The following is a 12,273-nucleotide window of genomic DNA, read 5'->3' as shown; positions in this document are numbered from 1 at the left end:
CAGGGAGCCCCAAACCTATCAGTAAAAGGCCCAAGACCCAGCACCAGCACCAGCCTGCCTTGCTTCACAGCTAGGCCTCACCTGGGCACTTCCAAACCCAATACAAAGAGGAGGAATCTGTAGATCTCTCTGTAGCTCCTGCTGGATGGCCCCAGGCAGTGGCTGACTTTGCACCTCCCTGGAGACCCAAGAGGCAGTGTACCCAGTGGTCAATGTGAAACCATACCAGATTACAACTCTTCACATCCATAAGCGACACACTCAAGGGTCAGACTCAGTGAGCATCAAAGCCTCACTGAAGCAAGACCTGCCCCATAAGGGTGTCTCCTGCACAGCAGCTCTCCCACTGTAGTCGCATTTGGTCCCCACAGCCAATTGGCCTGGAGGTCAATTCCTCCTAGTGATATCAATAGCAATCAAGGCTCAACTACAACAAAACTGTGCACACAGCCCACAAAGGGGTGCACCAAGAGTGTCCACCTCAGGTGACTAGGGAGGCTGAGCCACTGGGCCCTATAGGACATCTACTACACAAGGCCACTCTATCAACTCAAGGAGACTTAGCAGCTACCCAATAAATAGAAACAGGGAAGCAGCCAAAATGCGGATACAAAGAAACATCTCACAAATGAAAGAAATGGAAGAAAGCAAACTACTGGATATAGAGTTAAAACCAATTATAAAGTTACTCAAGAATCTTCTAGAAACCTCCGAGGAACTTAGTGAGACTTTCAAGGATCTTAGTGAGAATGCAAAAAAGATGGAAAAGGACCAGTCAGAAATTAAGCATACACTGACTGAAATAAAGAATAATATATACAGGTATTCAACAGTAGACTAGAGGATCCTGAGAATCAAATCAATGATTTGAAATACGAGGAAGCAAAAAACAACCAGAAGAGCAAAAAGAAGAAAAAAATCCAAAAATATGAAGATAGTGTAAGGAGCCTCTAGGACAACTTCAAGTGTACCAACATCCGAATTATGGGGGTGCCAGCAGAGAGAGAGATAATGAAGGACTCCAGAAATAACTCCTTGCTTTGTAAGTGTACTATGTATTACTATATTTATTGCAACTTGTTCATTTCATTTTTTACTTTACATACTCACTCTCTGAACACAAGGATTACCTCATCACTATATCCCAATGCACATGCCTGATTCACTACAGGTCACCAATAAGTGTATATTGAATTAACCAATGAATAATTACCTCTGATCCCAAATACGATTTGCCTTGTATTAATTCGGGTGCTGCATAAGCAAGACTCCCACAGCATGTCTGTAGATGGTAATCCTTGTTACCCTGCCGATAAGATAAAAATGAAACGCTTATTAATTATAGCCCTCCAGAGAATTAAAACCTTGATAAACATTCTTTCAGCACAAGCAAAGAGAAGCTAGATGAAGAATTACCCCAAATAATAAAAAACTTCTGGGGCCAACCCAATATTCTCTGCCTACATGCACGCATGCACGTGTGGTTTCACCTTCTCTGGATTTCCAATACCACCACAGCCTAGCACGAACAAATCCTTTTCCCATGAGCGAAGCCATGTCAGTTCATACTTCCCTAGAATCCATTTGCATAATAATCAGCTTAACATCCTTCCAAGCATCCATGTCTCCCCACCCCTAAGTACTCAAGGAAAAAAGATTATTTCTTTACTGGATGCTATCTCCAATATCAAACCTTTCCTGTAAATACAGAAGAGCTTTCTTTTTTCCTTAGAGGGAAGAGAGCAATATGTTACACAGAACATTGCTTTGGGAGTCTGGTTTCTAGTCTCAGTTGTAACACCAATCACGACCTGAACTTCCAGATCCAGCAAAATGAGGAATCTGCTCAGCCTCCTCGGCTTTCCCACAGAAATATCAAGGCACAGTGAAAAATGACACTACTGCCCCACACTTGCCGTACAGAGTTCTACAACTGGCAAAGGATTTGTGAAATTGTGAGACTGCATTTACAACTGTAACAACATGCCCAGAAATGAGCTCTTCAGCAGAAAACTGAGACAATCCTCTCTCTGCCCACCACTGCTTTTTCAGATGGTGTCTGTGTGTGTCAAATCTGTGGCAGCCACAAGCAAAAGCTAATGGAGTCTGTCACAAACATTCTCCACTGCCTGCTGTGGAGAACATGGCTTAAACCAGTTTATCTGCTCAAAGTATGTTTTATCTTTATATACCTGTCAATCAAAAAAAAGCCTTCTATCATTTGGTGTCAAGACACAAGGCTCCACTGACAATTTCTGAAGTACTGAGGGAAGGAGAGAAAAATCAAAAAGAATCAGACATTCAGCCGGAAGGGCAAAATCTGATTCCCTGTGCACCTAGCTAATTCTGATTGGGGCAGGAAATAACCGTGGGCTACAAAGGGCTCGGATAGGTCTGCAATTCCAACATTCTTAATAAGTGCAGACAGCTCGTTGTAGAGACTGTGAGTACCATCATTAGAGAACTCAGGAGGCAGCCTCCAACAGGCAGCCACACAGGAGCTCTGCTGCAGACAGCAGAAGTGGAAAGTTCAAAGTCACCTCAAAGAGAAGGTACGCTGGAAAATGCCAGTCTCAACTGAGGAGTGCAAATTAAGAAAACACGTAACAGTATAAATTTAAAAGCCCATATGGACTTTTTCCTTCTTTTATAAGGAAAGGGGACCATCTCTCAAAATGTAACTAACTGCTAGTTATATAACCATTTGGATAACAAAGAATAGATTTGCAATAAATTCCCCAAACTCCTGTGAACAAAGGCATCATCTAGTGGCAACATACTCAAACTGCAAATACATGATCAACTCAGCATTCATGCTGTGATGGCCTCATATCACTGCAAATTCTCTCAGCATACCCATGGGGTCTTCAGCACGATCAACCCTGGACCTGGTGGTTCTCTGTCTTGGTTATACGTCAGTCATTTAGAGAACTCATAAAAGGGATGGAATTTAACATCCTTCGCAATGGATGCAACCAGGCTCAATAAATACTTAGTGAAAGTCAGTGCAAGGTAACAGACCTTAGTGTGCATTTACAAAGGAAATAGATGCATTTTTATTTCTGCACTTACCTTCGGTTTCGCACAGAGACCAAAGTCAATCAGCTTTATTTTATGATATTCATCAAACAACAAATTTTCCTGGAAAAACAAAGATCTTTTCATAACTATAATGACTTCCTTATAACACATCCCACCTCTAGCCATTTCTAAAAAAACAATTTAAGGTTTTTATATTTAAAAACCTGGGTATAATGGAGTGAAAATCATTTTTAAAAAATAATTAAATGATAAGTATAGAAAGGAAGAGAGGCGAATGTTGATAACTATATCCCACTTCCCCTCAAAACACATTAGCATAAACCATTTTCTCCTTAGTGCTCTGAGGTTCAACTACAAGCAAACAATGTGTGCTAAAGGCAAATTTAAACAAGAGTGAGCTCAAATCTTAGGGTTGAGTATAAACAACAGGAAAAGGATAGTAACACTGCCATATTTTGTTGGGCCTTTTCTAGGTCCCTGTCCCTAGTACCAGGCATCATTAATATCCATGTTCACCACCATCCATATTAGTCAGAGCCTGCAGTCTTAAGAGTATTCACATTTTTATTCTGTCCTTGAAAAGTAGTCTGCCCACACACTGAACTGTTCCTGTCTGAGGCGTAATGGAATGAAAATTAAAGGAAGATGGGATTAAGAAGAGAACTGAATGGAAAATATTCAATGACAATATACTCAAAGAAAGTACTTAAAACTCTTGTTTCCCAGAGATAAAATTCTGAAGTTTTTATTTCCATGGTTGATTACAAAAACATTTATAATGTCACACCCAATTGGCAGATAAATAGAATGTCAATAATAAGTCCATTGAAAAACCTCTACCAGAAGTCAAAAGGAGGGGGGGAGTGACATATTATAGTGGGGGTTGTGGGGAGCAAAGATAGATTCTAAACAGAAAGAACCTAGTCATAACAAGTAAATAATGTTGAACTCTCAGGTGACCATCTAACTGTGACAGTCACTTACCGGTTTGAGGTCCCTGTGAGCATAGCCCTGGCTGTGCACGTATGCAACTGCAGAAACGATCTGACGGAAGACGACACGGGTCTCCTCCTCTGACAGGCGATCCTGGGAAATTATGTAGTCAAACAGCTCTCCTCCAGGGCAATACTTAACAGCAACAGAGTCACACAGATATTGTTACACTTACAAAACTCACATCAGAGGAATCTTCCATACTAATAAAAGCCTATGTGGTCGTCACGCCCTCATGCCGTGATGCCCTCACACCATAACAATCCATCACCAGGAGGCTGCGTGCGAAACGGGCACACGCACAGGTAGGCAGGGCTGCATGCGCGGTGAGGCGCACGTGATGCTGCATGTGCAGGGCAGAGGAGGGTCCCGGCAGCTCCAGCCTCCCTCTTTGGGGCAATCCATCGAGGACCCCATTGGGGAGATTGATCGCGGGGCTCCCGCACTGTGAGAGGGCACAGGCCAGGCTGGGGACCCCTCCCAAATGCACAAATTTTGTGCACCGGGCCTCTAGTTGAAAATAAAAAACATACTTCAGCCCTAGCCAGTTAGGCTCAGTAGACAAAGTGTTTGGCCTGCGGATTGAAGGGTCCCGGTTTCGATTCCTGTCAAGGGCACATGCCTGGGTTGCAGGCTCGAACCCCAGTACGGGGCATGCAGGAGGCAGCCAATCAATGATTCCCTCTTATCATTGATGTTTCTATCTCTCTCCCTTCCTCTCTGAAATCAATAAAAAAAAATATTTTTGTTTTTGAAAAAAACATACTTCACTTAGAGATAGTAATTAAACTTAGGCAAGGGAACTGAGTGAAGCAAATTCAAAAATACACTCTCAGGATCAAACAAATCAACAATTATTCCAGAAAAGAACAACAGCTCTTGATCTCGAGCTTTTATTACCAGTAAGTAGAAGTTGAACCAACTACCACTAATTTTTAAGTTCATTCAGGGTTTTATATTTTTATGGCAAAGTACTAAAACCCCTTCTCATCTTAAGGAAATGCACATTTAGTGTAGTTATCTGAAATCAAAAACCCAGCAGCAATTACTGCTTCTCCAACCCGAAGACCAGTGACTTTAACCTTTTGCACTCGGATGTCGAGTGTGACTCCACACGGTTAGCATTAGAATAAAGGAATCGAGAAAAAAGCAAGCGAGTGCAAAGGGTTAAGTCTGTACCAGGAGCCCAGCTCTACAGAGGCTCCTCAGAGCTTGTGGAGAATGAATACCAGAGCACAAAGCTTTAGGCTTTCCATCCCTTCTTCTCCAGAGCAGCTCCATGTTTCTGTAAACTGGGGTTTCCATTTAAGGCTTCATTTCATTTTAGCAATTAAAATACTATCACGAGAGGCCCAGTGCACGAAATCACGCATGGGTAGGGTCCCTAGGCCTAGCCTGCAATCAGGGCCATCTTCCGCCTGTTCACCAGTCCCCAGTCCTGTCCCACCGCTGACACCCACCCTGGTTCCCTGTGGTTCCCCGTTCGCCATCCAGCGATCGGAGCCTCCGGGCTGGGGGGAGGGACCAAGAGGTGGTCAATGCACCTCATAGCGACTGGTCGATCGGTAGTACTAGTCATTACGCTGTAATGGTCACTGGCCTTTTATTATATAGGATAGTATATAGCCTCTGACCTCATAGTTCCATGTTTAGAAATTGTTCCTACAGATATACTCTCACAACAAAAACAACACACATTCAAGATCATTCACTAAGTAGCACTGTTTGTAACAACAAAAGGCTGGAAACAATTCAAATATGTTCACACTATGTAAATTATGACACAGGTATAAAATGAAATTCTATGCAGCTATAAAAAAAATTCTTGCCCTGGCCAGTGTAGCTCAGTTAGTTGAGTTTTGTTCCATGCACCAACAGGTCGCTGGTTAGAGTCCCAATCAGGGCATATGCCCAGGTTATGGGTTCAGTTGTGGGCTCAATACTCAATAGGGGGCATGAAGGAGGCAGCAATGGATATTCTCTCATTGATGTTTCTTTCTCTCTCTCTCTCCCTTCCTCTCTCAAAAACATAATTTAACAAAAGAGGAAGCTCTTCATGAACTGAAATGAAACAATCTCCAGTATTAAGTGAAAAAGCAAGGTGCAAGTGTATATATTGATATTGTGACTTGCAAAAAGCATTCTGTTGAACAAAAGAAACTAAACACAAGAGTACAGTCATATGATTCTATTTGTATCAAGTTCTAGAATAGATAAAACTAATATGTGGTGACAGAAATCAAATCAGTGGTTGTTGAGAAAAGCAGTGGGGTTACAGGGATTAACATCAAAGGTCAGAAGAAACTTTTCCTATGTGATGAAAATGTTTTATACCTTGACTGGGGTGGGAAGTACATGGGTGTGTACCTTTTTCAAACTGTACACCTAATGTGTGCATTTTATCATATATAAATTATACCACAATAATCAATCTTTTTCAATACTACCCAATAAAATTTACATTAAAAAGCCTACTTTATATTTTCAAATAAAGAAATACAAAGTAAAGCAAAACAAAAACATCAAAAATCTCTATAAATGCACATATGTAGACAGTTTCCAAGCTAAAATGTTAAGTGAGGGAAAAAATACAAGATACCGAATAATATAGTATGTGACCATTTGTGTGGCAGAAACTAATAAGCTACACACACATACATATGTATAAAATATAAATAGGCATTTGTAAGTACATGGAAAATCTATAGGAAACCCAAGAAAAGTAAGTGATTTACTCAGGAGAAAAGAAACTGGATGACAGGGATACAGAGAGAATTTTACTTTTTAATATACACTCTGTTATACCTTTTCAATTTTGTCCTAGGTTCACGGAAGGGTTTTTTGTTGGTGGTGGTTTTGTGTGTGTGTGTGTTGTGTGTGTGTGTGTGTGTGTGTGTTTTAGAATATTTAATTTGGACAAGGGAATCAGCATTTTAAAAAGACTTTAAAAATCACACTATTGACCGTGTGGGTGGATCTACGGTGTAATAAAGAGAAAATGGATCTAGGTCCAAAACTTTCAGCATTATGAATTTTAAAATGTGCTTTTAAAACAGAGCTAATCTGTGAAAATTATGTGCAGTTACAAATTATTTGGCTGAGACTAAGGGAAATGAAACAAGAGATGAATGATGCAAGTTCTAAAGACTTTAAGCTTCAAGCCAAAAAGGGCAGGGGAAAACTTAAATGAGTTTGGTTTGCATAATACACACACTGAAGGATTGTGGGTTGAATTGTGTTCTCCAAAAAAGGTATGTTGGAAGTCCTAAAACCCTGTACCAGTAAGCATGACCTTATTTGTAGACAAGTTCTTTGTAGATGTGATCAAATCAAATAACATCATATTGGATTAGGGTGGACCATTTGAAGACAGAGACAGAGAATAGAGTGATGCATCTGTAAGCCAAGGAACACCCAGGATTACCAGCCACCATCAGAAATTAGGAAAGCGGCAAAGAACAGATTCTCCAGAATGAACCTTATCCACACTTTGATTTCAGATTTCTAGCCTCCAGAACTATGAGACAATAAACTTCTGTTGTTTTAAACCACCAAGTTGATGGTAATTTGTTACCATATACAACATATAAACTAAAATGAATCCTTCCCCCTAGGGACAAATTCTAACATATTCTGTCCATTAAACCACACCTCCCCATTAAGAGTGTATTAGAAAGGGTACATTTACAATGAATCTCCAATTTATAATAAATGTCTATTTGATCTAAATTGTTATAGACAGAACTCAAACAGGTAAAGCCTTAACATTTATTCTAATATTTCAGGTGAAACGTACTTTTCTCTTAACAATTGATAAAGTGAATGGAAATGGTATGAATGTTTGTTCCCACCCAAAATTCATTATGTTGAAATCCTAAACCCACAAAGATATATTAGGAGGTGGCCTTTGGGAGGTGATTAGCACATGAGGGTAAAGCCCTCATGAAGGAAATCAGTGCTCTTAATAAGAGGCTCTAGAGAGTGGGTGAACGGGGGGATAGGAGAGGGTAAAGGGGGAATAAACAGTGATGGAAGGAGACTTCACTTGGGGTGGTGAACACACAATGCAAAATACAAATGATGTGTTCTAGAATTGTACACCTGAAACCTATATGATTTTATTAACCTATGTCACCCCAATAAATTCAATTTTAAAAAAAGAGGCTCCAGGAGATCCCTTGGCCCTTCTACCATGTTAAGGACACAGCGAGAAGGTGCCAGCTCAGAACCTGGAAGAGAGCCTTCACCCAACCACACTGGTGCCTTGATCTTGGAATTCCTAGCCGCCAGACAGTGAGAAATAAATTTCTGTTGTTCGTAAGCTTCCCAGTCTGTGATATTTGTTATAGCAGCTCAAACAGATTAAAACAGTGAACAAACACAGTTAGGTCTCTATAACATACTACAAACCTCAAGAACCATGAATATTTTGTTGGTTGTCTCCAACACATGGTAGAGTTGACATATATGCTGATGTCTCAGGTTCTTCAAGGCATCAATCTCTGTTTTGATCCGGGGCAAATCACTCTGTGGCAAAACAATGTATTCAATGTGCAATAAACCAATTTGGGAAGTGTTCCAAGAAGCAATATAAAAAGATAAATACTGAGTAGCAAAAGCAATCACAGCCTCAAAACAAATTGTTCCACAATACAGAAAAATATAACAAAACTTATTTGTATATACATAAAAAAGGCCTTGAGGGTTTTATGAAAGACAAACTTAATGTGGATTGATAACACAAAGTCCTGAAAATTTTTAAATCTCCAATTCCCTTAGAAGGTTTGCATTCCAAACAAAGAAAATGACAGAAACTCTACTTAGTGTGCATGCCTGAGCTACCACTTTTATTCTTAGTAATGTTCCATAAAAATGTAGGTGAAAGGTATGAAGATATTCACTGTCTCGGTTTTCCAATTTTTCTATGGCAGGCGTCCTCAAACTACGGCCCACGGGCCACATGCGGGTGTTTTTGCCATTTTGTTTTTTTACTTCAAAATAAGATATGTGCAGTGTGCATAGGAATTTGTTCATAGTTTTTTTTAAACTATAGTCCGGCCCTCCAACGGTCTGAGGGACAGTGAACTGGCCCCCTGTTTAAAAAGTTTGAGGACCCCTGTTCTAGGGGCTTGAAATTCTTCAAAATAAAAAGCTGGTTGGAAAGGAGGATAAGCCAAGCTGAAAGAATTTCAAAGTCCATATTAAAGACAAAAATATAGATATCCATGAAGTAACATGTAAAACTTTATTATAAAAAGGGACTTAATCTAATGACCTGTGGCTTAATTATCTAGGACCATGTAACCAGATGTCAGGTCTTGACCAAGAATCAATTGTAACTTTGACTATTTTAATATGATAATCTTTTTTTTCTCTTTTGGTGGGAGTGGGAGTTGGATAGCTAAAACCCTGGAAGTAATCAAAATATTATTAAGTACTAGGAAGTAATTAAAATAAGCATAACAATAGAAAATATAAAAACAAAATTAGAACAAATAAATTTATGAATTAATGTTATCACACTGATGCTTTAGAATGAATTTTGAGTATCAGTTTGGTAACACACTTTGTAATAACAATACACATTTTGTTTGCTACTTAAGTATTTGTAGTGTTCAAGTGAATAAATCATACTAAAGTTGCAACTAAAGTTTACATTGCTTAAGGAAATTAATTTAATCAGATTTATAATCACTGATTTCATTCATGAGGGCTCAAGAAAAAATGTTTCTAATGCCTTTTATTTGCTCAGTAAATATATTATTGAGCTCAATAAACAAAAATATTGAAGAAGAGCCTGAAATATCAGTTAAAACTAAACCATATGAAGGATGATACATAGAATTAGAAGAAAAAAAAAGACCATTCAGGGTGAGTACTAATACTGGATAGGGTACAATAGACCCAAAAAGATCAATAAAAGAGACAAATTTTCCCTCAGTATAAAAACAAAAAACTTTATGTACATTATAGCCAAGATCACAAATTGAATGAGCTGCATTAGGAGGTAATGAGCATCTCAATCCTGGAATAAAAAAGGCTGATCAAGAAAAGGAGGATTTCATTAGAGAACTACTAAGGTTATTTTGGATGAAATTCTAGGATGTAAGATCCACCTGTACCATAAAATAGGTAACATTGAGTTAGAGTATTTGAATACCAAGAAACATCTTCAAGACCATGAAACAACTGCAGAAAAATGGATCCTACAGGTTTCATACATACGCCCTGGCCTTGCATTAAAATTAAGGACAAAGTAACCCCTTCCCTCAGATTGCTTTTTAAAACCTGCCAGTTACACATAACTGGCAATTTAAATGCAAGAGAAATATTATTCTAATAATATTATTCTAGAACATTAGAACAAATTTGGGTTTTCATTCACAAAACTGATGTATATTTTTAAAATAATTTTAAACTTACCCCCAGTGCATTTTTATCCATGATTTTTATAGCTACCATTTCTCCAGTAAGGATATGGCACGCAAGTTTGACCTTTGCAAAGCCACCTAAGTGTAGAAAAATTATGAAGAGATAAGCAAGACTAACCCGAATATCAATAGCAGAGCAAACTGAGGACTCGGGCACAAACACTGCTCCATATGCTTTCAAAAGGCTCTATCAATCCACTTTCCTAGAAGTGTATGGCTCTTTCTTCCTGTGGCCTCCAAGGTGTTTGCCATGACCCTAACCTCTCCTCAATCCAATGACTAGCTGAAGACTTTTTTTTACCATGATAGTATATTTTTAATTTTTTAACGAACAAGAAAACAAAATTCATCCTTTAGAAATATGCTTTATAATTAACATTGCAATCAAATTTGCTTTATAATTAATATTGCTAAAATACAATGTAAAGTTGCCGACACAAAAGTCAAGTAATATGAAATTTCCATTCAGTTTTAAAACTGGGAAGATGAACAATTATGTTTTAAAACTGTATCAAAAGTGGGAAAATTTCTACCCTTAAGTATCTAAAAGAAAGTGCCAACTTCACAATTCTAAAAAGAAGCTCCTAATAGTCCCTCCCATGACCTTCCCCATCTCAGTCAATAGCAACTCCATTTCCCAGGTGCTCGGGCCAAAAGCCAAAGGGTTGGCTATCCTTAGTTCTTCTCTGTTGTCTCCTACCCCATATCCAACCCATCAACAAATCCCGTTGGCTATATCTTCAAAATATATCAATGGTAGTTACCTTGAGGCAAAAAGAAAGGTACTGACTGGAAATGCTCTATGTCTTGATCTGATCAGGAAACATAGGCATATATATGTATGTAAAAGTCCATCAAGATTGATGCACTTAGCATTTTTGACTGTGTAATACCTTAATAAATCAAAATACACACACACACGCACACATATATGTATATGTCTGTACACAGAATCTCACCCCTTTCACTACCTTCATTCACTACTATCAGCCTCGTCCAAATCACCATCATCTCTAGCATTGGTCACCTGCATTACTGCAATAACTTCCTAACATCTCTCTGCTTCGGCCCTTGCCCTTTTCTACCCAATCCTTTTACAAGCAAGCAGAGAGGGTGACCCTTAGAAACAAAGATCAGATCACTCTCCAAATGACTTTTATTCTAAATAAAATGACTTACAAGGCCTCTCCTACTCTTTTCCTCTCCTTTGCTCTACTTTTTCTAACTAAAGTAGGTTGAAGAATTTTAAAACTACGTAGTTTAGACCAGAAAGCTCGTGATGGCCCAAACACACTAGACTCTCAAATAGTTGATCTATCCTCTCTCCCCAAGAGAAAATAACAATTACCTGTCCCAATAGTTTCATATATTTCATAGTATTTGAGAAGTTCATCATAATCTTTCATAGTCCTGCTGGAAGTTTACTCAAAATCACAAAAAGAACCTGTAAAACAGAAATAGTACAAGATCAAAAAAGGAACTAGTATGAGATTATGTCCTCCACTCTTGTAACTGCAAATATAAATAAGTCTTGGGCACATAGATGATACTGGAAAAACTGATTAGCCACATGAAAAAAACACTGGATTACTATCTCCCACCATTCAAAAAAATCAATTTCAGATCAAGTAAAGACTTAAATGTGAAAAGTAAACCTTTAAAACTTTTAATAGAATAGTGTCATGATTTCCAGACAGAATGGGATCTTTTAAAGTGCTAATTATAAAAATTCCATTAAACAATGTTAAAATTAAGAACTTCTGGACATATTTCAAAAAAATCATAAATGTGAGAAAATATTTGCAAC

The 12,273-nt window shown here is 38.5% G+C and overlaps 1 protein-coding gene across 7 annotated transcripts in view; it reads right to left on the bottom strand.

Moving 5' to 3' along the window:
* MELK (maternal embryonic leucine zipper kinase) overlaps window positions 1–11,872 on the bottom strand; it is a 59,121-nt gene extending 47,249 nt beyond the window's left edge. For 2 of the 7 annotated variants that reach the window (XM_054727135.1, XM_054727138.1), the window contains exons 1-6: window positions 11,815–11,872; window positions 10,459–10,544; window positions 8,446–8,562; window positions 4,027–4,170; window positions 3,073–3,141; window positions 1,214–1,306 (exon numbers count right to left, since the gene is read on the bottom strand). In XM_054727135.1, coding sequence (XP_054583110.1) covers window positions 1,214–1,306; window positions 3,073–3,141; window positions 4,027–4,170; window positions 8,446–8,562; window positions 10,459–10,544; window positions 11,815–11,872 — 567 coding nt within the window. The remainder of the gene's footprint in view (window positions 1–1,213; window positions 1,307–3,072; window positions 3,142–4,026; window positions 4,171–8,445; window positions 8,563–10,458; window positions 10,545–11,814) is intronic. The other 5 variants (XM_054727137.1, XM_054727136.1, XM_054727140.1 and 2 more) reach the window with 5 other exon arrangements.
* Window positions 11,873–12,273: the final 401 nt, after the last annotated feature.

Source organism: Eptesicus fuscus, chromosome 15, assembly GCF_027574615.1.
Source record: "Eptesicus fuscus isolate TK198812 chromosome 15, DD_ASM_mEF_20220401, whole genome shotgun sequence".
NCBI classification, from domain to species: Eukaryota; Metazoa; Chordata; class Mammalia; order Chiroptera; family Vespertilionidae; genus Eptesicus; species Eptesicus fuscus.
The sequence above is the reverse complement of the archived record's forward strand: the minus strand, read 5'-3'. Positions and strand labels throughout refer to the sequence as shown.